Below are 24,515 nucleotides of genomic sequence, written 5' to 3'. Positions count from 1 at the left end.
ACAATGATAAACCCCCTCTCTGATTGTCCGAGTGTGACCCCCTCCCCATGGGTTACTGCAGCCAGTGTTGCCAGCACTGCCACTACCTAAGTGGGGTTACCCCACCGGAATCCCCACCGGCTAGGTACAAGGTCATCAAGGTTCTCATTAGCAGCTTTAAGAATTTCCTTGTATAGAATGCTCTCCCATCAGGGGGCTCTGGCTTTGTAGGACCAAACCTGCCAGGCAGGCTCAGAATCTTGAGGGGGCGATGCTGCTCAAGTAGGTCTCTGACCGCATTTATTTCTCTGTTTAGGCTGCATACTCACAGCAGGTCCATAAAACAGATAGGAACTTCTCTTTGGTGTATGGTTCGCTCAGGTGGGTGTCCAGGATATAGGGTTGGGGATCTTTCCATCATGATAGGACAATACAAAATTAGATTAGATGTATACTATATTTAAAAATGTATATCCCTCATCTACACAAAATTGAAAGCTCTCTCTCACTACCCCTGCTCATAGACCTCCGTCGACTCTGGGATATGCAACCATTTCCCCTCTCACTCACTTAACGGCGCACCTTTCCAAACACAAAAATGCACACCACATGGTTGACTGCTGAGGAAATGGGCCGAGCGCGAAAACGCACCCGCATCCACACCTGCCGCAAGGGGGAAAGGACGCCAGGGAGAAGACAGTACTAACCACAACAACAGTCCGCCAAAACAACAATTGCCCGCCAAAAAGCCATGTTCTAATTAGTTGTATTTGAAGATGTATTATTCTGCTTGTTATCTTTTCTTGTTATATCGTTTCATCCTTTCATAAAATACTATACTTACTATAAATGTTCTTTAATATTAGTATCATTGCTAGTATTGGGTGTTCCATTATTCGACTCCTCTGTTACAACTTTTAGAATAGCCATGGAGTAGTCTTTGTGTCTCTGAACATTTGGTTGTCGATATACAGTTTATCTACCACCAGTGCAATACGTTTCCCTTTTAATCTATTTTCCTTGAAGATTGGATACAGAACTTTGCGCCTTTCTGCAATCTCCCTCGGGAACTGATCATTCATGCCTATTTTCGTGCCAGCAAGTCTTTTCCCAAGGCTTTTTACCATTGCTTTATCCTTAAAGAATGCAAATTTGGCAACGATTGGGCACTCATATTTATTTCCTCTTTGTCCGAAACGGTGTACACGTTCGAGTTGGATTTTATCGACAGCCTCGAGTGGTATTTGAAGCGCTGTATGCAGGAAATCCTTCACAACACTCTCGGTAATTCTCCCTCCTTTTCCTGAATACCCGTAAGTACTACATTTTCTCTCATCGATCTAGTTTGGATGTCTAGTAAGATTTCTCTCAGAAGGTTGTTCTCCTTTTTAAAGTTCCCTAACGTCCGTTTCCATCACTTGTAATTTTTTGGTTTCTTTCTCCATTAACGCAGCTTTTTCGTCACTCATTTCAAGACTCGCTTTCAACTCTTACGTCCTTACTGACCAATTCTAGTATGCCCAATTTGTCATTTATCGACTTCAACAGGTCGCTTTCCACACTTACAGTGGTGAAAAGCATAAATCATCTGTATCAGTCGATGAGTCGCGTTTCCTCTTGGATATTGGTTCTCCTCGTTTATCTTCCGCCATGTTTGGGTGTTGCGTGTTGTTGTAATATTTGTCGATATATTTCTGTAGCCTTATGATTTGTTTTGTGTTATTATCCATATTGAATTTTATTATCTGCGAATATATGAAATGCTAATATTTAGTCTAACTGACTGATTTTGAATATTATGTTTTTATCTTGAGGTGGTTTGTACCGCTTTCTATTCAATACGCCATCTTGTCTCTCGCTCTCTCGGTTAGCCTCTCTGTAATGACTGTGACCTTAATTGCCTACCGTCTGTAAGCTGTTAGTGTCTTAACGACCATTCCACAGGTGCATGTTCGTTAATTGTTTATGGTTCATTGAACAAGCATGGGAAACAGTGTTTAAACCCTTTACAATGAAGATCTGTGAAGTTATTTTGATTTTTACAAATTATCTTGGAAAGACAGGGTCCTGAAAAAGGAATGTTTCTTTTTTTGCTGAGTTTATGAACTGTAACTTAGTAAAATCGTTGAAATTGTTGCATGTTGCATTTATATTTTTGTTCAGTATATTTCTGTGCCAGCACATGCAGTCAGGAGCGGAAGAGAGGAGAAAATGATAGTTTTTGTTGCTATTCTAACAGTTATTGCAGTGTTTTTTTTATAGATTAGATGAGTTTATTAGTCACATGCACACGGTCACAGGGAAATTATTATGCTCCGAGCTCCAATAGTGCAGGTTAAAAAAAAGAGTAGTGAATGAGACAATAATACAAATAATAATAATTTTTATTATTATTATTATTATTATATATACACATTTAGAACTGTAGCAATGATACATGTCCATAGGGGGAGCAGCAAGGGGTGGGTAGTCAATCAGTTCAGTTACTTTTTCTTGGGCATGGGGATGATAGTGGACATCTTGAAGCAGGTGGGGATAACGGCCTAAGCTAGAGAGAGATTGAAAATGTCAGAAAATACAACAGCTAGCTGGTCTGCTCATGGTCTGACGGCGCGGCTAGGGATACCGTCTGGGCTGGCAGCCTTGCGAGGGTTAACACACTTGAATGACTTACATACGTCCTCCGTGGAGACCGTAAGCACGTAGCCCTCGTTGTCCTCAGGGGCTCTCCTCGGCAGCTGGCTGGCCAATTACTGTCATCCAAAATTCCATGACCGTCACAGCCCTAGCCAGACCCCTGTGTGTGTGTGTGTGTGTGTGTGTGTGTGTGTGTGTGTGTCTCTCACCTGTATAAGGAGGTTTGGAGATTTCGAACAGCACTGTGCCTGTCTCCATGTCTCTGATCTTGAACCTGGTAAAGTCAATGCTGTACACATTCTCACCTGGTTCGCACAGGTAGTCTGATGTAGAGAGAAGAGAAGAGAGAGAGAGAGAGAGAGAGAGAGAGAGAGAGAGAGAGAGAGAGAGAGAGAGAGAGAGAGAGAGAGAGAGAGAGAGAGAGAGAGAGAGAGAGAGAGAGAGAGAGAGAGAGAGAGAGAGAGAGAGAGAGAGAGAGAGAGAGAGAGAGAGAGAGAGAGAGAAATAAAGACAGAGGATGTTAAAATCAACACAATTACAGTGTATATACTATTTATTTTATTTCTTTATTGAAGGAAGCCTTCATCCACTGATCCCGTTTCTGTAAAGTATCTAAATAAATCCCATATGGTTGCCAATGCTGAGTGCTTAACAATAACATTGAGGATCACACATACAGTATACCGTAAATAGGTTCGGTTACGAGGACTACACAGGGAGGAAATTACCAAAGCAATATTGTATCTTCTAAATCCACTGAAGACAGACAGCAAAATGCAAACATCCAGACTATTGCCAACTGGTTTGCATTTGTATTTATTTTCAAACAAACAACTCTAAATGTATTCAAATGTGACATTTGGATAAAAATAGATAAATGTCAAAAAAATATAGAGCCGACTGTATGAGCCATACACACATTTTTACTGCCATCCCCAGGTGGTGTCACGGCTCATTAGTGTTCCCACAGACCGGCTGCTGCTGCCCTCATTTCCTGCTTCCTGTATGGCCTGGTGCCACTGGAAGGTGTAACAACAGATCTATCACCCCTACAATAACCTGCTAAATTAACTCACCCTCTGCACCATATCTCTGTGGCACACACTGGTCTAAATCATTCATAGGCTACCTAACAAAAGAGTGGATACATAACCAACCAACAAATATGGAGACGTAATCATTTCTATATTTCAAGATCCAGTAGTAGTACCCACCCACCGCTCCCACTACAAACTCACACACAGAGATCTTGGTGACGTGGTATCACTTCTTCCCAGAGAACAGTCATGTGGCCTCAGGTCTAAAGCAGAAATCATAGAGAAAAGTTCAGATGCTGCCGCTGACTCAAAAATAGCTTGTGGTTTGTGACGGTGTGGTGTGCTGACTGTGTATTTGTATTCTTGTATGTCTATTTTCCTGCCCTCTCTCTCTCTCTCTGTGTGTGTATGTACACCAGCTATGTGTGTGTACACAAGTTCTCTGTGTGTGTGTGAGCTGTGACACCGTCTGGTGATGGCAGGAAGGATTAAAGCAGTAAAAAATAACTCAAAGTGTGTGTGTGTGTGTTTGTTGTAGGGATGTGTTGTGATTCAGTTTGACATCCATGTTTCTCCCAGACTGCTGGTGCTAGCGCTCTCACATCATGACATTACTGTTCCTATCACTCCTCTCTCTCTCTCCCTCTCTCTCTTATAGACCTAGAGCATGACATCAAAAGCCCATCTGTTCTGAGGTTTATCCTTACTCCGCTACCATTCAACTGCTCTCCTCTACTTTCTGTCCTCTCTCCATCTTCTTCCTGTTTTCCTCTCCTCTCATCTACCCATTTTCTCTTTTCCATTCTCTCCATCTTCTCCCTAATGGCATCACCACAGTAGTGTTGGGAGCCTGTTAATCATCTCGCTACAGTAGAGCAGAGTTGTGTGTGTCTGTTCTCACCTCTAGATGACTAATGCAGGACACACACACATACACCAAATAAAACACCTAACACAGACAGACGTGCAAGCAAAACAGGAAACTGACAGCAAGGACAATTTACTTCAGTCCCGCTACAATAAGTCCCTTTCTCACTCTCGCTCTCTCACTCTCACTCTCTCTCTCACACACACACACAAACACACACAATTCCAGCTCTAACAGTACACCACACAGGGCACAGACAGGAAGTCACAGCTTACCAAAAAGGCCTTTCTCTCATCATGGTTGACAGCTTCTTTCACACTCAGAGGCTGCACTCTGTCTCCGTCACGTAGCAACCAGCTTAGCATTGTCACAACGGGCCAATCCCCTGTTTCGCTGTCCCTGCTGCACATATAAAATATTGATCTACATTTAAACTACATCTAACATTTATTCTACCGAGATACAACATTAAACCTAGATCTATAGCTGTTTCACATAATTTATAACCCACCTACTCTACTGTTTTTCCACTCTGTTTGTCAGAACCTAACGGACAACTAGTCAAAGCTCAAACCAAGTTTATTCACCCAATGGGTCAAACAGCTTCAAAGACAAAGACATGTTTACACAAGCACATATATTTATATCCTCCTTCTAGGCTGAGTCTCCTCCTTGCACCTCTGGACAGCCAATGCATCTCTGTTGCTAGACAGGACTTTAGTGGTGACTGTTCTTTCTCACATCATCTGACCTGACCTCGGCCCAAATTCCTCACTCCTCCGCAACTCACGGCTGTCCTACCTTATCTGTTGTCTGAAACCTAATTGTTGCCCTTCTCTTCTCCATATGATACCTTAATAATATAATGTCCTGACAGAATGTCAACTTTCTGCACTCCCCTTTTTCACTCAGTAGATTTCATACCCTCAGTTCTAATGTGGTAACATGAATAAGGATAATTCAAGTTTATAAGTTAGTACCCAACACTACAATACATATTTACCCTGAATCTCATCTAATCTAAATTCATATCCGAGCAGGGACCATTTCTATAGTGTACACTCCCTGGCCAGTAATGTATCATATATGGCCCAAAGTTTTTCCTGTTCAGGTCACATGGTGAGGTGAGGTATAACTCCTGGCCCGGGTCATGTGATATGGGTGATGTCTTGTGACGGTGGTGGATGGGGACAGAAATCTGAGGATTGACGTTGGCCTTATTTAGACACTAATCCTCCATCCCAGATTATCCTCCTGCGGGTTAGCAGGGTGTGTGTGTGTTTAGAGAATAGAAAACATGGTGAGAGAAAATTGACATGAGATGAGAGAAGAGGAGAGAGGGATGGAGGGAGGGAGAGACAGAGAGAGAGACAGAGCACAAGGGAGGAGGGGATGGGAAATGAAAAAGAGCAAGAGAGGAGAGCAGAACAGAGCAGAGAAGACAGGTTCTCTAGCAAAGGAAGCCAACACGACACCAGTTGAAATGACACTCATTACCATTCAACAGCCACAAATGTGCACCTAACACCCAACAAGGCGTTTGTATAGAAGGCTATTATTTGAATTCACCATTATCAGTCCATTCACTAAGTAAACTGTAGGCTTCATACAATAACAATAGGAGACCCACTTATCCATACAGCCCAAATAGCCCTTCTCCATGACCCCTAACTGTAGGTAACTTTGACCCAGTCCTCATTAGCAGGACTTGATAATTAATCACCATGACGGCCCTGACAAGGCCAACTGACTCTGGGATGCGTGGCCTTCTAATCACTGGCAGCAGCGTTACCATGGAAACCTAAGTGTCTGTCCCTGCCCTCGAATTTCTCGCTCACACTGGCCACCTCACCTCACCTCTCTACTATTTCCCTGACCCCCCAAAGTTGTCCCGGCCTTTGACCAATGAGGGCTCGTTCTTATTCCACTGAGCCAATCAGGATCAGAACCAGGATGCGGCTGTAAATACACACAGTAGGGATTATATAAAACAGAGTTGTGAACTGACCTGCAGGCGAGAGCAGAGTCTGTGTCACTGTCAGTCACCACGGCTTTCAGTTGTGTAAGGATCTAATGAAACAGACATACACTGTCTGAAGGCTACATACGCTATATATACGAAACTATGTAGACACCCCTTCAAATTAGTGGATTTGGCTATTTCAGCCACACCCGTTGCTGACAGGTATATAAAATCGAGCACACAGCCATTCAATTTCCATAGACAAACATTGGCAGTAGAATGGCCTTACTGAAGAGCTCTGTGTCTTTCAACGTGGCACCGTCATAGGATGCCACCTTTCCAACAAGTCAGTTCATAAAATGTCTGCCCTGCTAGAGCTGCCCCGGTCAACTGTAAGTACTGTTATTGTGAAGTGGAGTAACAACGGCTCAGCCGAGAAGTGGTAGGTCACACAAGCTCACAGAATGGGACCGCCGAGCGCTGAAGTGCGTAGCGTGTAAAAATCGTGTGTCCTCGGTTGCAACACTCACTACCGAGTTCCAAACTGCCTCTGGAAGCAACCTCAGCACAAGAACTGTTCATCGGGAGCTTCATGAAATGGGTTTCCATGGCCGAGCAGCCGCACACAAGCATCAGCTGGAATGATGTAAAGCTCGCCGCCATTGGACTCTGGAGCAGTGGAAATGCGTTCTCTGGAGTGATGAATCACATTTCACCATCTGGCAGTCTGACGGACGAATCTGAGTTTGGCGGATGCCAGGAGAACGCTACCTGCCCCAATGCATAGTGCCAACTGTAAAGATTGGTGGAGGAGGAATAATGGTCTGGGGCTGTTTTTCACGGTTTAGGCCCCTTAGTTCCTGTAAAGGGAAATCTTAACGCTACAGCATACAATGACATTCTAGACGATTCTGTTTTTCCAACTTTGTGGCAACAGTTTGGGGAAGGCCCTTTCCTGTTTTAGCATGACAATGCCCCCGTGCACAAAGCGAGGTCCATACAGAAATGGTTTGTCGAGATCGGTGTGGAAGAACTTGAATGGCCTGAACAGAGCCCTGACCTCAACCCCATCAAACACCTTTGGGATGAACTGGAACGCCGACAACGAGCCAGGCATAATTGCCCAACATCAGTGCCCGACCTCACTAATGCTCTTGTGGCTGAATGGAAGCGAATCCCCACAGCAATGTTCCAACAGCTAGTGGAAAGTATTCCCAGAAGAGTGGAGGCTGTCATAGCAGCAAAGGGGGGACCAACTCCGTATTAATGCCCATGATTTTGGAATGAGATGTTCGACGAGCAGGTGTCCACATACTTTGGTCATGTAGTGTACATCTAGCAGGCCTCATAAAGGAAACATTGGGGATTTGAACTGGGGTTGTGGGGAGCGAAGCTTTTAGTGTTCTCTTTTCAAATGACCTTAAAATGTGAGCTAGGCTACAGTTTGGAGCTTGACATATAACAAAGTTGCATTTCTCAAAACTAACATCACATAAAATTTAGTTTGAATGGAGAATGGCCCCTTTTCTCACTTTAACACTCAATAGATGACCATGAACATCATGATGACCATGTTATGTGTCTCTCTCTATCCATCAAAGGAGAGGAAAATAAAACAGGATAATAAAATAATAAGTGTCCAGCCAGTGAGCGACCACTGCGGTCTGTTTGAGGGGAGCTGAACAGCCAATCAGGGATGATTCAACGCAGCTCAACTGGATTAATTTGCTTTAGTAACTCGCAAGGATGCAAATCCATCTTATCACTCACTGGAGAGAGGGGGGAGAAAGGAAGCCGGGGGGAGGGAGGGGGCAGGGAAGAGGTTTAGGACTGGAGGGGCAGGGGTACAGTATGGTTAGTGGAGGGAGGGAGCAGATGAGGTGGGGAAGCAGGGGTGGAGAGATCTGAGTGGAGAGGTACAGTATGATGGTCAGCTGCCAAATGTTTTGTCCTGGCCCAATGAGGATGGGGATGGGGCTGGTGATGGGGCTGAGTGAAAGACAGATGCCTAGTTCCAAAATCAGGCCCTACCATAATGTCTACCCCTAGACACCACTTAACGGGCCGTCGTAGATCTGAAACAATCTGAAATCACATTTATAATGGGGAATTCATCTTTAGACACATTCATAACAGTGTCATAAGTGCATAAAGTGTCATAACACATGCCACAATTTGTCAAAAGTATTAAGAGTGTCCAAGGGTAGTTGATAGTGGTTGATTTGGGACGGGGAAGTGGGGCTTCTACACTCAACCCTGATCTGAAAATACAAACTGAAAAAAGAGGGTGAAAAAAAGGATGAGAGAAATGATGAATGAGTCTTAGAGTTACTAGACTATTACTCGTACTGTAAGTGTAGACACATTTACATAAATAATCCCAGTGCCAACTCCTGCTGAACTTTGCTCTGCTCTGAGCCCCATCTGTTCTAACAGTAGGGATTAATGTATTTGTATTTGTATTTATTATGGATCCCCATTAGCTGCTGCTAATGAGGCGACTCCGGGATGCTGACCTTCTAGGCAGAGTTGCAAAGAAAAAGCCATATCTCAGACTGGCCAATACAAATTAAAGATTAAGATGGGCGGTCTGAGATATGGCTTTTTCTTTGCAACTCTGCCTAGAAGGTCAGCATCCCGGAGTCGCCTCTTCACTGCTGACGTTGAGACTGGTGTTTTGCGGGTACTATTTAATGAAGCTGCCAGTTGAGGACCTGTGAGGCGTCTGTTTCTCAAACTAGACTCTCTAATGTATTTGTCCTCTTGCTCAGTTGTGCACCGGGGCCTCCCACTCTTCTTTCTATTCTGGTTAGAGACAATTTGCGCTGTTCTGTGAAGGGAGTAGTACACAGCATTGTACGAGATCTTCAGTTTCTTGGCAATTTCTCGCATGGAATAGCCTTCATTTCTCAGAACAAGAATAGACTGACGAGTTTCAGAAGAAAGTTATTTGTTTATGGCCATTTTGAGCCTGTAATCGAACCCACAATTGCTGATGCTCCAGATACTCAACTAGTCTCAAGAAGGCCAGTTTTATTGTTTCTTTAATCAGCACAACAGTTTTCAGATGTGCTAACATAATTGCAAAAGGGTTTTCTAATGATCAATTAGCCTTTTAAATGATCAACTTGGATTAGCAAACACAACGTGCCATTGGAACACAGGACTGATGGTTGCTGATAATGGGCCTCTGTACGCCTATGTAGATATTCCATTAATAATCAGCCGTTTCCAGCTACAATAGCCATTTACAACATTAACAATGTCTACACTGTATTTCTGATCAATTTGATATTATTTTAATGGACAAAGAAATGGCTTTTCTTTCGAAAACATGGACATTTCTAAGTGACCCCAAACTTTTGAACGGTAGTGTACTTGGATGTGTAGTGTTAGCGTTTGTTGCTGGCATGTCATGGCTAAGTTTGCTAATCTTGCCAATGAACAAAATCATTAAAGTAGATGGCAATATCAGTTAGTTTTGTGATGAATGAGCCATCTGATTCAACGAATGATGGAGCTGAGTTTGTATTTTTTCCCAAAATGTCATTTAAGGTGCTCCAAAGCTTTTTACTATCATTCTTTATGTCATTTTCCTTTGTTTCATAGTGTAGTTTCTTTTTCTTTTTATTCAGTTTAGTCACATTATCAATTTGCAATATGTTTGCCAATCAGTTGTGCAGCCAGACTTATTTGCCATTCCTTTTGCGTCATCCCTCTCAACCATACAATTTTTCAATTCCTCATCAATCCATGGGGATTCAACAGTTTTTACGGTCATTTTCATAATGGTAACTGGAATAAGCAATTTCATATATGTGTCAAGTGCAGTGTCTGTTTGCTCCTCATTACACACCACAGACCAACAAATATTATTTACATCAACAACACTGGAATCACTACAAAACTTCTTGGATGACCTCATACACAATATTAGGCCCAGCCTTTGGAACTTTGGTTTTCCTAGATATGGCTACTATATTGTGATCACTACATCTGATGGATTTGGATACTGCTTTCAAACAAATCTCTGCAGCATTAGTAAAGATGTGATCAATACATGTTGATGATTTCATTCCTGTACTGTTTGTAACTACCCTGGTAGGTTGATTGATATCCTGAACCAGGTTGCAGGCACTAGTTACCAGTGGTGTAAATTACTTAAGTAAAAATACTTTCAAGTACTACTTAAGTAGTTTTTTGGGGTATCTGTACTTCACTTTACTATTTATATTTTTGGCAACTTTTACTTTTACTTCACTACATTCCTAAAGAAAAGTATGTACTTTTTACTCCATACATTTTCCCTGACACCCAAAAGTACTCATTACATTTTGAATGCTTAGCAGGACAGAAAATGGTCCAATTCGGACACTTATCAAGAGAACATCCCTGGCCATCCCTACTGCCTCTGATCTGACGGTCTCACTAAACACAAATGCTTTGTTTTTAAATGATGTCTGAGTGTTGGAGTGTGACCCTGGCTATCCGTAAATAAAAAACTTACTGGGTGACTTTCACTTTTACTTGAGTCATTTTCTATTAAGGTGTCTTTTCTTTTACTCAAGTATGACAATTTTGTACTTTTTCCACCACTGCTAGTTACAGTTTGAAGCTTTCTCTTGAGTGGACAGCCTGATGAAAGCCACTCAATATTTAAATTACTCAGAAAGTAAACCTCTCTATTGACATCACATACATTCCCACGTTATCCAGACACCAACTGTTAGCACTTGGTGGTCTATAGCTGCTTCCCACCAGATTGGGCTTTAGGTGAGACAGATGAACCTGCAGCCATAATACTTCAACAGTATTTAACATAATATCCTCTCTAATCTTTACAGGAATGTGGTTATGAATATAAACAGCAACACCTCCACCATTGGCATTTCTATATTTTCTGTAAATGTTATAACCTTGTATTGCTACCACTGTATCATCAAAGGTATTATCTAAGTGAGTTTCAGAGATAGTCAGAATATGACTGTCATCTGTTACTAGCAAATTATTGATTTCATGAACCTTGTTTCTTAAGCTACATATGTTAACGTGGGCTATTCTGAGCACTTTTCATCTGAGATGCTTACTTGTTTTTATTGCTTTACTGGGAAGCTTAGCAGCAGTAGATGTGCTCATGTTCTTTATGTTAGTGCAGGGTGAGCTGCACACAGTGGACTTCCTCCTAGGGCACACCGGCTCAGTGCAGTATAAATCTGGTTCATAGGCACATGATTACTGCATACAGTAGCTGTAGGATCAGCAGAGGCATTCAGGGCAGTTAGAGGGACATAAATTAGGTTACTTATATTGTGTCTACTGACGCCCCTGGTGTAATGTACATTTGCTGAAGCATTATGACAACTCTGCGTCACAATGGAAGGGATTAGCTGAGCTGGGCTTGGGTCATTGATAAATCATTGTCTCAACGCAGCCTGTGAAAGGATCCAGGAACCCAAATTATTTAGGTGGATCCCATTCTCCTTATACAATGTGTTTTGTTTCCAAAAGGTATCGAAATTGTCAACAAAAGCTACACCCATTGAGCGGTAATAATCACGTAGCCAGTCGTGAAGAGAAAGAATCTTGCTAAAGTGTTCAATGCCACGATTCAGAGATGGCACAGAACCAGATATGATGGGTCTTTTGTTAGTGTCTAGCAGAGAGTCAATCAGCTCTTTAAAATCCAGTTTCAACTGTTCAGAGCTGCCCTTCATAATGTCATTAAAACCCACATGGACTACGATAGAATCGATTTCCATGTCCTGATTTAGTACATTCGGGAGCAGCTTAGTAATGTAATTTACTCGAGCTCCTGGATAGGACATTGTTTTAGCACCAGGAACAGTCACATTTCTTACCATGGAGCTGCCCAAAATCACGGCTGGCGAGAAGGATGAGGAATTCCTCCCACTCCCATGCTTCACAGGATTCGGAGAACCCTTTACGGATGGCTCCCGGCGCCTGGTGCAGGCCTCCGACAAATGGAGAAGCCCCGCTCGATCCAGAGCAGGGACGGAAGGTTGCCGACGTCGACTTCGAAATCGTAGTAGTAGACACTGCGGCCGCAGACACAGGCACCCCCAGCGACGAAGGTGCAGGAAGATCCGGCTCCAGGATGGCGAAACTATTCGTTGTTTGTATCTGCTCCGGGCCTCTCGTTGGGAGTGTAGACTGTTTTGCGGGAGGTTGCTGTCTTCGGCTTCCAAGGCTCATGACATGCGACCATTGTTGATTGCCTTTCTCCTCATGCTATGCTCCTTCGACTCCGCTATCAGATGGGAGAGCTCCGGGCAACACCGACCAGTCGGATAGCAACAAACTACAAGGCGAAGATGCATCCCCAGTGTCTTACGTAGGCTGGCGAGCTGCGGGATCAAGTAAGCCACCTCAAGCCTATAGTCCTAGGCAAGTAAACAATTGCCGCATTGGAACTCCGAGTGATCCGGTTTGTCCCGAAACAAAGCATAATAGATACAGCTACTACAGCGCTGGAACCATTCATTTATTTCTCAGACAAAGAGGGCTCCATTGCAAAACTCATCTGGTACCCACTTCGTTAGCTTGATGGCTAGCAGCTTAGCGTCTCAGTCAAGCAGGCTTCAACCTGTCTGTTAAATGGGATTCCGGGACAATAAATAACGGTCCTAGCTGTTAAAGATAACCGCGTCGCGGAATCCACGCAAAAACAAGTTCTGTATTCGTATTTAATGAATAGCGGTTTTGTTTTAATCAAAAATAACAAACCAAGTGTTTTCCAGCATACAATGTTCAGCAGCGCACTCTGATGGACACACTGTTTCGAGATGGCTTGTCACGCCCTGGCTCTCGGGACTCTTATATGTTGAGCCAGGGTGTGGATTTTCTATGTGTGATTTTCTATGTTTTGTTCTAGTTCGTGTTTTCTATGTTGGCCAGGGTGGTTCCCAATCAGAGGCAGCTGATTCTCGTTGTCTCTGATTGGGTACCATACTTAGGCAGCCTGTTGGTACAAGTTATTTGTGGGATCTTGTTCCGTAAGGTTTGTTTTGGTGTATTAACCTAGGACTTCACGTATCGTTTGGTTTGTTGTTTTGTTCGTGTGTACACTAGAAATAAAAGATGTACGCTTACCACGCTTCACCTTGGTCCGCTGCTTACGACGATCGTGACAGAAGATCCCACCAAAGAAGGACCAAGCAGCGTGTTCAGGAGCAAACACCGGGAAAGGAACTGGAGAAGTTGCTGATGTCCCAGGTGGGCGAATGGTGGTCTTGGGAGGACATGTTTGCGGGCAAAGGGCCTTGGGCAAAAGTTAAAGCCCTGGCGAGAGAGGAGGTACGGCGCCAACTGTGCCGTCGTCGGACAGACGAGAGGCAACCCCAATAAATTTTTTTGGGGGGGCAAACGGCATGGACGACGGGGCTGCTGGAGGCAGATACAGGGCGAGTTTGTGGACTAGGAGAGGAGGCCACCAGGTTACGGGGGCCATTGATCATGAGGGGGAAGGAGAGTGTAGAGGCACGGCGAGAGGTACTGGGGTGTGTTACCAGTCCGGTCCGGCCCGTTCCTGATCCCCGCACAAGACCAGTGGTGTGTGTTCCCAGTACGGTCCGGCCTGTTCCTGTCCCTCGCATCAAACCTGTGGTGCGCGTCGCCAGCCCGGTCCGGCCTGTTCCTGCTCCCCGCACCAAGCCAGTGGTGTGCGTCGCCAGCCCGGCCCGGCCTGTTCCTGCCCCTCGCACCAAGCCTGTGGTGCGCGTCGCCAGCCCGGTCCGGCCTGTTCCTGCTCCCCGCACCAAGCCTGTGGTGCGCGTCGCCAGCCCGGCCCGGCCCGTTCCTGCTCCCTGCACCAAGCCTGTGGTGCGCGTCGCCAGCCCGGTTCGGCCCGTTCCTGCTCCCCGCACCAAGCCAGGGGTGCGCGTCGTCAGCCCGGTCCGGCCCGTTCCTGCTCCCCGCACCAAGCCAGTGGTGCGCGTCGTCAGTCCGGCACGGTCCATGCCTGCTCCCCGCACCAAGCCAGTGGTGCGCGTCGTCAGCCCGGTCCGGCCCGTTCCTGCTCCCCGCACCAAGCCAGTGGTGCACGTCGTCAGCCCGGTCCGGCCCGTTCCTGCTCCCCGCACCAAGCCAGTGGTGCGCGTCGTCAGCCCGGTCCGGCCCGTTCCTGCTCCCCGCACCAAGCCAGTGGTGCGCGTCGTCAGCCCGGTCCGGTCCGTTCCTGCTCCCCGCACCAAGCCAGTGGTGCGCGTCGTCAGTCCGGCACGGTCCGTGCCTGTTCCACCGGTGCCTGGTCCGGCACCAGTCAGCTGCTCCACACCGGAGCCAAAGCAATCCGCTCCACCGATGTCCAGTCCAGCTCCGGCCAGCGGGGCCAGACCAGACCAGGGGCGCTACGGGGGGGTAGATAGAGAGTGGTGGTCACGCCCGGAGCCGGATCCGCCTCCGAGGCGGAATGCCCACCCGGCCCCTACCCTCTTGTGTTTGATTGGCGCGGTCGCACTGTCACGCCCTGGCTCTGGGGACTCTTATATGTTGAGCCAGGGTGTGGATTTTCTATGTGTGATTTTCTATGTTTTGTTCTAGTTCGTGTTTTCTATGTTGGCCAGGGTGGTTCCCAATCAGAGGCAGCTGATTCTCGTTGTCTCTGATTGGGAACCATACTTAGGCAGCCTGTTGGCACAAGTTATTTGTGGGATCTTGTTCCGTAAGGTTTGTTTTGGTGTATTAACCTAGGACTTCACGTATCGTTTGGTTTGTTGTTTTGTTCGTGTGTACACTAGAAATAAAAGATGTACGCTTACCACGCTTCGCCTTGGTCCGCTGCTTACGACGATCGTGACATGGCTATTACTGTGTTTGATAGTATTTACTGAACAAAAATATAAAACACAACATGCAACAATTTCAAAGATTTTACTGAGTTACTGTTCATATAAGGAAATCAGTCAATTGAAATAAATAAAATAGGGCCTAATCTCCTGATTTCACATGACCGGGAATACATACAGTATATGTATGTTTTTCACAGATTTCTTAAATAAAAACAAAAGTAGGGACGTGTATCAGAAAACCAGTCAGTATCTGGTGTGACCACTATTTGCCTCATGCAGCGCAACATATCTCTTTCGTATAGAGTTGATCAGACTGTTGATTGTGGCCTGTGGAATGTTGTCCAACTCCTCTTCAATTGCTGTGCAAAATAGCTGGATATTGGCGGGAACTGGAACACGCTGTCGTACATGTCAATCCTATTTTTCTGTAAACAAATTAACAACAGACTTTCAGCATGCTTATAAAGAAGGGCACTCAACATGTACTGCACAGACACAAATGACTGATGATTGGTTGAAGACATTGATAATAAGAAGATTATGGGAGCTGTACTGTTAGATTTCAGTGCAGCCTTTGATATTATTGACCATAACCTGTTGTTGAGAAAACATATGTGTTACGGCTTTTCAACCTCTGCCATATCGTCGATTCAGAGCTATCTTTTCTTTAATGGAAGCTTCTCTAATGTCAAACATGGTGTACAGCAGGGCAGCTTTCTAGGCCCCCTACTCTTTTCTATTTTTTTACCAAGGACCTGCCACTGGCATTAAACAAAGCATGTGTGTCCATGTATGCTGATGATTCAACCATATACACATCAGCAACCACAGCTAATGAAGTCACTGAAACCCTTAACAAAGAGTTGCAGTCTGTTTTGGAATGGGTGGCCAGTAATAAACTGGTCCTGAACATCTCTAAAAGTAAGAGCATTGTATATAGTACAAATCATTCTTTGAGTTCTAGACCTCAGCTGCATCTGGTAATTCACAGTCCCCAGGTCCAGAACAAATTCAAGGAAACGTACAGTATTATACAGAGCCATGAGTGCATGGAACTCCCATCTAATATAGTGCAAGTGAACAGTGAACCTGGTTACAAAAAAGAAATAAAGCAACACCTCACGGCACAACGCCTCTCCCCCATGTGACGTACTTGTGTGTATGTACTCACATGTACAGAATGTGGAACTGATAGATGCACACACACACTACATGTTCATGTTTTTAAATGTCTTTAAATTATAAAGTATTTTGTCTGTAATGTCTTTTTCGGTATGTGTCGGACCCCAGTAAGACTAGCTGTCGCCATTGGCGTCGGCTAATGGGGATCCTAATAAAATAAATATCCAGCAACTTTGCACAGCCATTGAAGAGGAGTGGGACAACATTCCACTGGCCACAATCAACAGCCTGATCAACTCTATGCGAAAGAGATGTGCCACGCTGCTTAAGGAAAATGGTGGTCACACCAGATACTGACTGGTTTTCTGATCCAAGCCCCTACCTTCTGTGACCAACATACAGTGACTTCGGAATGTATTCAGACCCCTTGACTTTTTCCACATTTTGTTACATTACAACCTTATTCTAAAATGGATTAAATAAATATAAATCCTCAGCAATCTACACACAATACCCCATAATGACAAAGCGAAAACAGGTTTTTAGAAATGTATGCAAATGCATTAATGTATGCAGAAATACCTTATTTACATAAGTATTCAGACCCTTTGCTATGAGACTCGAAATTGAGCTCAGGTGCATCCTGTTTCTATTGACCATCCTTGAGATGTTTCAACAACTTCATTGGAGTCTATCTTTGGTAAATTCAATTGATTAGACATGATGTCGTAAGGAACACACCTGTCTATATAAGGTCCCACAGTTGACAGTGCATGTCAGAGCAAAAACCAAGCCATGAGGTCGATGTGCATTTTCCGTAGAGCTCAGAGACAGGGTTGTGTCGAGGCACAGATCTGGGGAAGGGTACCAAAAAATTTCTGCAGCATTGAAAGTCCCCAAGAACACAGTGGCCTCCATCAATCTTAAATGGAAGAAGTTTGGAACCACCAACACTCTTCCTAGAGCTGGCCGAACGGCCAAACTGAGCAATTGGGGGAGAAGGGCCTTGGTCAGAGAGGTGACCAAGAACCCGATGGTTACTCTGCAGAGCTCTCTGTGCAGTTGGGAGAAACTTCCAGAAGGACAACCATCTCTGCAGCACTCCACCAATCAGGCCTTTATGGTAGAGTGGCCAGACGGAAGCCATTCCTCAGTAAAAGGCACGACAGCCCACTTGGAGTTTGCTTAAAGGCACCTAAAGGACTCTCAGACCAGGAGAAACAAGATACTGGTCTGATGAAACCAAGATTGAACTCTTTGGCCTGAATGCACCAAAGAGCACCACGTCTGGAGGAAACCTGGCACCATCCTTACGGTGAAGCATGGTGGTGGCAGCATCATGCTGTAGGGATGTTTTTCAGCGGTGTGGACTGGGAGACTAGTCAGGACCAAGGCAAAGATGAACTGAGCAAAGTACAGAGATATCCTTGATGAAAACCTGCTCCAGAGTGCTCAGGACCTCAGACTGGGGCGAAGGTTCACCTTCCAACAGGACAATGACCCTAAGCACACAGCCAAGACAACGCAGGAGTGACTTCGGGACGAGTCTCTGAATGTCCTTGAGTGGTCCAGCCAGAGCTCGGACTTGAACCTGATCGAACCTCTCTGGAGAGACCTGAAAATAGCTGTGCAGCAACGTTCCCCATCCAACCTGACAGAACTTGAGAGGATCTGCAGAAAAGAATGGGAGAATCTCCCCAAATGCAGATGTGCCAAGCTTGTAGCGTCAAAGGTTGCATGTTTGAATCTCATCACGGACAACTTTAGCTAATTAGCCACTTTTCAACTACTTTTTAGCTACTTTGCAACTACTTAGCATGTTAGTTAACCCTTCCCCCAACCCTAACCCTACTAGCTAATCCTAACCCTTTAACCTAACTCCTAAACTTAACCATAACCTTAACCCCTAGCCTAGCTAACATTAGCCACCTAGACACCTAGATAGAATTCATAAAATATTATACGTTTTGAAAATTCGTAACATACCATATGAAATGTAACATATCATAATAAATTGAGTGTCTCGGATTTAGCTACAGAATAATACAAAACGCTTCGTGACCAGGTTGGTATACCGTATATTCCGAATACCAGGGTATTTGGAAATAGCCATGGGATGGTTTTTTAAATATCGTCTATACCGTTGAAACAATTTATTTGATGTTTTTTTATACATTTTAATATTTGTAGCATCTTTTTAAGTAAATACTTGCAGTCAACTTGTGCAATACCTTAGGAGATAAAGCAGATCACGTTTTTCATTTCACCTGTTACATTGATTTTCATTATGATGCTTACCATAGTTCCCCAGAACAGTTGAGCCAGTCACGTGTTTGTTTGTAAACAGCACAACAGGAGAAACCTGGAGCAGGTGATTCCAGCTTTATATTGAAAGTCAACAGTGTTTTTTTTTTGCTTCAATAGGGTAATCAGGGACATGCAACTACAGAAAATACATTAATGCAAAACATTAGGCAGAAAATTGCTTAATCATCATCAGATGACAACAGAAGTGCAATGCTATTTGGCTGGCAGCCACACAAGTAAATAAGCTTACAATGAAAAAGTACGGTATTTTTTGTAAAAATTATGTATTTTCTAATGTTTATCATAGAAAGAATGGAGCCGGCTACATTTCCTAAATGTTTTGCTTAAAGTTAATCTTGCATTTTACGGGAAAAAAAGTAGGCTGGCTACACCGAGAAAAGTACCGGAGAAAGTCGGAAGTTTACATACACTTAGGTTGGAGTCATTAAACCTTGTTTTTCAACCACTCCACACATTTCTTGTTAACAAACTATAGTTTTGGCAAGTCGGTTGGGACATCTACTTTGTGCATGACACAAGTAATTTTTCCAACAATTGTTTACAGACAGATTATTTCACTTATAATTCACTGTATCACAATTCCAGTGGGTCAGAAGTTTACATACACTAAGTTGACTGTGCCTTTAAACAGCTTGGAAAATTCCAGAAAATGATGTCATGGCTTTAGAAGCTTCTGATAGGCTAATTGACATCATTTGAGTCAATTGGAGGTGTACCTGTGGATGTATTTCAAGGCCTACCTTCAAACTCAGTGCCTCTCAGTGCCTCATTGGAAAATCAAAATAAATCAGCCAAGACCTCAGAAAAAAATTGCAGACCTCCACAAGTCTGGTTCATCCTTGGGAGCAATTTCCAAATGCCTGAAGGTACCACGTTCATTTGTACAAACAATAATACGCAAGTATAAACACCATGGGACCACGCAGCCGTCGTACCGCTCAGGAAGAAGACGCGTTCTGTCTCCTAGAGATGAAAGTACTTTGGTGCGAAAAGTGCAAATCAATCCCAGAACAAACAGCAAAGGAACTTGTGAAGATGCTGGAGGAAACAGGTACAAAAGTATCTATATTCACAGTAAAACGAGTCCTATATCGACATTACCTGAAAGGCCGTTCAAAAAGGAAGAAGCCACTGCTCCAAAACCACCATAAAAAAGCCAGACTACGGTTTGCAACTGCACATGGGGACAAAGATCGTAGTTTTTGGAGAAATGTCCTCTGGTCTGATGAAACAAAAATATAACTGTTTGGCCATAATGACCATCGTTATGTTTGGAGGAAAAAGAGGGTGGCTTGCAAGCCGAAGAACACCATCCCAACCGTGAAGCACGGGGGTGGCAGCATCATGCTGTGGGGGTGCTTTGCTGCAGAGGGTCTGGTGCACTTCACAAAATAGATGGCATCATGAGGAAGGAAAATTATGTGGATATATTGAAGCAACATCTCAAGACATCAGACAGAAAGATAAAGCTTGGTCGCAAATGGGTCTTCCAAATGGACAATGACCCCAAGCATACTTCCAAAGTTGTGGCAAAATGGCTTAAGGACAACAAAGTCAAGGTATTGGAGTGGCCATCACAAAGCCCTGACCTCAATCCTATAGAAAATGTGTGGGAAGAACTGAAAAAGCGTGTGCGAGCCAGGAGGCCTACAAACCTGACTCAGTTACACCAGCTCTGTCAGGAGGAATGGGCTAAAATTCACCCAACTTATTGTGGGAAGCTTGTGGAAGGCTACCCAAAACATTTGACCCAAGTTAAACAATTTAAAGGCAATGCTACCAAATACTAATTGAGTGTATGTAAACATCTGACCCACTGGGAATGTGATGAAATAAATAAAGAATTAAATAAATCATTATCTCTACTATTATTCTGACATTTCACATTCTTAAAATAAAGTGGTGATCCTAACTGACCTAAGACAGGGAATTTTACTGGGATTAAATGAGTGGAAAGTGCAACTGAAGCACGAGATTAGTCTGATGCCAAGCAGAAATTACAATTAGAAGCATTTTACATCTGTGTTTACAAAACGCAGCAAGATATTTCTTATGCGTTATATCTTTTTTTCCTGTGTGAAATACTTCAAGGGGAATTTCACCCTGGGGGAATTTGGGCTAGTTTTCATAATGTCCGAGGCATTTATAGGACAGTAAGATGTGTTTCACACATAATTGCCCAGGAGGAAGGCTGGTCAGGGCTTCACACTATAAGGCTCTATGTTATACTGATCACACTATAAGGCTCTATGTTATACTGATCACACTATACAGTGGCTTGCGAAAGTATTCACCCCCCTTGGCATTTTTCCTATTTTGTTGCCTTACAACCTGGAATTAAAATGGATTTTTGGGGGGTTTGTATGATTTCATTTACACAACATGCCTACCACTTTGAAGATGCAAAATATTTTTTATTGTGAAACAAATGAGAAATAAGACAAAAAAACTGAAAACTTGAGCGTGCATAACTATTCACCCCCCCAAAGTCAATACTTTGTAGAGCCACCTTTTTCAGCAATTACAGCTGCAAGTCTCTTGGGGTATGTCTCTATAAGCTTGGTACATTTAGCCACTGGGATTTTTGCCCATTCTTCAAGGCAAAGCTGCTCCAGCTCCTTCAAGTTGGATGGTTTCCGCTGGTGTACAGCAATCTTTAAGTCATACCACAGATTCTCAATTGGATAGAGGTCTGGGCTTTGACTAGGCCATTCCAATACATTTAAATGTTTCCCCTTAAACCACTCAAGTGTTGCTTTAGCAGTATGCTTAGGGTCATTGTCCTGTTGGAAGGTGAACCTCCCTCCCAGTCTCAAATCTCTGGAAGACTGAAACAGGTTTCCCTCAAGAATTTCCCTGTATTTAGCGCCATCCATCATTCCTTCAATTCTGACCAGTTTCCCAGTCCCTGCCGATGAAAAACATCCCCACGGCATGATGCTGCCACCACCATACTTCACTGTGGGGATGGTGTTCTCGGGGTGATGAGAGGTGTTGGGTTTGCGCCAGACATAGCGTTTTCCTTGATGGCTAAAAAGCTCAATTTTTGTCTCATCTGACCAGAATACCTTCTTCCACATGTTTGGGGAGTCTCCCACATGCCTTTTGGTGAACACCAAACGTGTTTGCTTATTTTTCTCTTTAAGCAATGGCTTTTTTCTGGCCACTCTTCCGTAAAGCCCAGCTCTGTGGAGTGTATGGCTTAAAGTGGTCCTATGGACAGATACTCCAATCTCCGCTGTGGAGCTTTGCAGCTCCTTCAGGGTTATCTTTGGTCTCTTTGTTGCTTCTCTGATTAATGCCCTCCTTGCCTGGTCCGTGAGTTTTGGTGGGCGGCCCTCTCTTGGCAGGTTTGTTGTGGTACCATATTCTTTCCATGTTTTAATAATGGATTTAATGGTGCTCCGTGGGATGTTCAAAGTTTCAGATATTTTTTTATAACCCAACCCTGATCTGTACTTCTCCACAACCTTGTCCCTGACCTGTTTGGAGAGATCCTTGGTCTTCATGGTGCCGCTTTCTTGGTGTTGCTCCTTGCTTAGTGGAGTTGCAGACTCTGGAGCCTTTCAGCACAGGTGTATATATACTGAGATCATGTGACAGAATATGTGACACTTAGGTTGCACACAGGTGGACTTTATTTAACTAATTATGTGACTTCTGAAGGTAATTGGTTGCACCAGAACACATTTAGGGGCTTCATAGCAAAGGGGGTGAATACATATGCAAGCACCACTTTTCCGTAAAATTATTTTTTTGAATTCTTTGAAACAAGTCATTTTTATCATTACACTTCACAAATTTGGACTGTTTTGTGTGTTAGTAAACATGTGTATTATCAGCAACTAAATCATTTTACTAGCTAGCTATGTAATATAATTGATGAGGGTTGACATTGGTTATGATTATGACCTTGGATGCCTTTCAATCTCACAACATTATAGATATGACGCAAGATAGGATTCCAAACAGATGTAAATAACAAGTATTGTATATCCAGCAAGCTAGCTTGCTAAGTTTACTAGCAAACAGTGAGGAGAAACAACAATACAACAATGTACTGTTGTAAATCTCTAAAACTGAAGCTGGTTTTAGTATATAAATGTTTTCCTAAGCATGCCTGATAGACATGGCTGTAGGTATATACTGTCTGCCTACCTACCTAGGCTCATTTGTGTGGTCTGGTCACTGTGCAAAGGTTGAGAGATGCCATATTTCTGTCTATTAGACTAGATATTGTTGTAATGTAATCTCTGAGCCTCTGCACATGTATGCATGTTCAACTAGTCTACCCTAATGTTGATGTTAAGCTGGCACCATTCAACTATTGTTCAAACTGTACAATAGAGCATAATATGTTTAGTTTTTTGTCTTACAGACAGCACCGTGTGGTGCCTGGGCTTCTTCCTGGAGTGGTTTCTAGATACAGAAACATAATTTCCTTTGCCTGCTGTGTGTCATTGTAGTAGAACTGTATCCCGTGAAAATGTATCCCTCTCGAGAGATTAGACATTCTGCTGGATTTCAAGCAGATGACTCATGAGGAGATTAATGGCTGTTTGATGATGACAACACTCCTCCCACAGCTTTACAAGTATTCTCTGAACTTACTTTATGTTTCTTTGGAATGGCAATATTATCATGACCACCTCTCCCATCATCTGCTGGTCTCCAGTTCCCTTAGCTACAGATTGTTACACCAGATAATGTGATTTAACCAAATAATGTTGGTATCCCTGTAGCTCAGTTGGTAGAGCATGGCGCTTGCAACGCCAGGGTTGTGGGTTTGTTTCCCACAAGGGGCCAGTATGAAAATGTATGCACTCACTAACTGTAAGTCGCTCTGGAGCATCTGCTAAATGACTAAAATGTCAAATGTAAATGTATCCATTACTGGGAGTTACAGGATAGGTACTGTTTGGTGTTGCAGAGAGAATTTTCAACCAACCTTAGTGATGCCATCTTCATCCTCGATTCGGGGAAACAGGAGTCTCATAAAATGTCATTTTCCAGTTGCAGGGTCAGTTTGAATATATAAAATGCTCTGTTATGAAAATAAATATTTGTTTTGCTCCATAAAGTAATCTAATAAGAATGACAGATCATTCTTGTCAATAGTAGCCCATCGTGTCTATTTCAGGTCTTCTCACTCATTGATGGAGACAGGTCTCTGTCATCATGACATGCAGCACTTTGGGGTGGACACCCACCTGTCTCGATCAATGAAAGAAGACTTGAAATAGACAAGATGTCGGCAAAAATCTTTGGGTAAATCACATTATCTGGTGTAAAAATCTGTAGCTCCAGTTCTCTGCACTTGTGTGTCTCTACACCTGAGACACACTCGGACACACTGAATTGTAATACAATGTTCATACTGAAAACATTTGTATGTTACTTTTACCATATAACATTGTTGTTGAATACCCAGTTCTATTGAGTTGGCATTAAATAGAGTACACTCTCCTGTATTTTAGATTTTGACAAATATACAAACATTCTTTGGATATCGGAATGTTTGATGCTACAGAGCCCTGTACAGATTATATAAATTTATTCTGTGAATCCATAAGGCAGACAAATTTCGAAGATTGATAGAAAATATCCATATTTATTTTATGGTGGTTCTACATCAGGGCTCTCCAACCCTGTTCCTGGAAAGCTACCTTCCTGTAGGTTTTCACTCCAACCCTGATCTAGCACACCTGATTCTAATAATTAGCTGTTTGATAAGCTGAACCAGGTTAGTTACAACTGGGGTTGGAGTGAAAACC

At 43.6% G+C, this 24,515-nt stretch overlaps 1 protein-coding gene across 1 annotated transcript in view; it reads right to left on the bottom strand.

The window, feature by feature from the left end:
* LOC311142542 (protein unc-119 homolog A-like) overlaps positions 1–24,515 on the bottom strand; it is a gene marked incomplete at both ends in the record, with an annotated part of 48,679 nt that overhangs the window by 13,564 nt on the left and 10,600 nt on the right. Inside the window, one exon of the mRNA XM_084178214.1 lies at positions 2,826–2,939. Within this exon, the coding sequence (XP_084034340.1) occupies positions 2,826–2,939 (114 nt within the window). The remainder of the gene's footprint in view (positions 1–2,825; positions 2,940–24,515) is intronic.

This window comes from Coregonus lavaretus, assembly GCF_964263955.1.
Source record: "Coregonus lavaretus genome assembly, chromosome: 15".
NCBI lineage: Eukaryota > Metazoa > Chordata > Actinopteri > Salmoniformes > Salmonidae > Coregonus > Coregonus lavaretus.
Note: the sequence above shows the minus strand (reverse complement) of the source record. Positions and strands in the feature narration are given on the sequence as shown.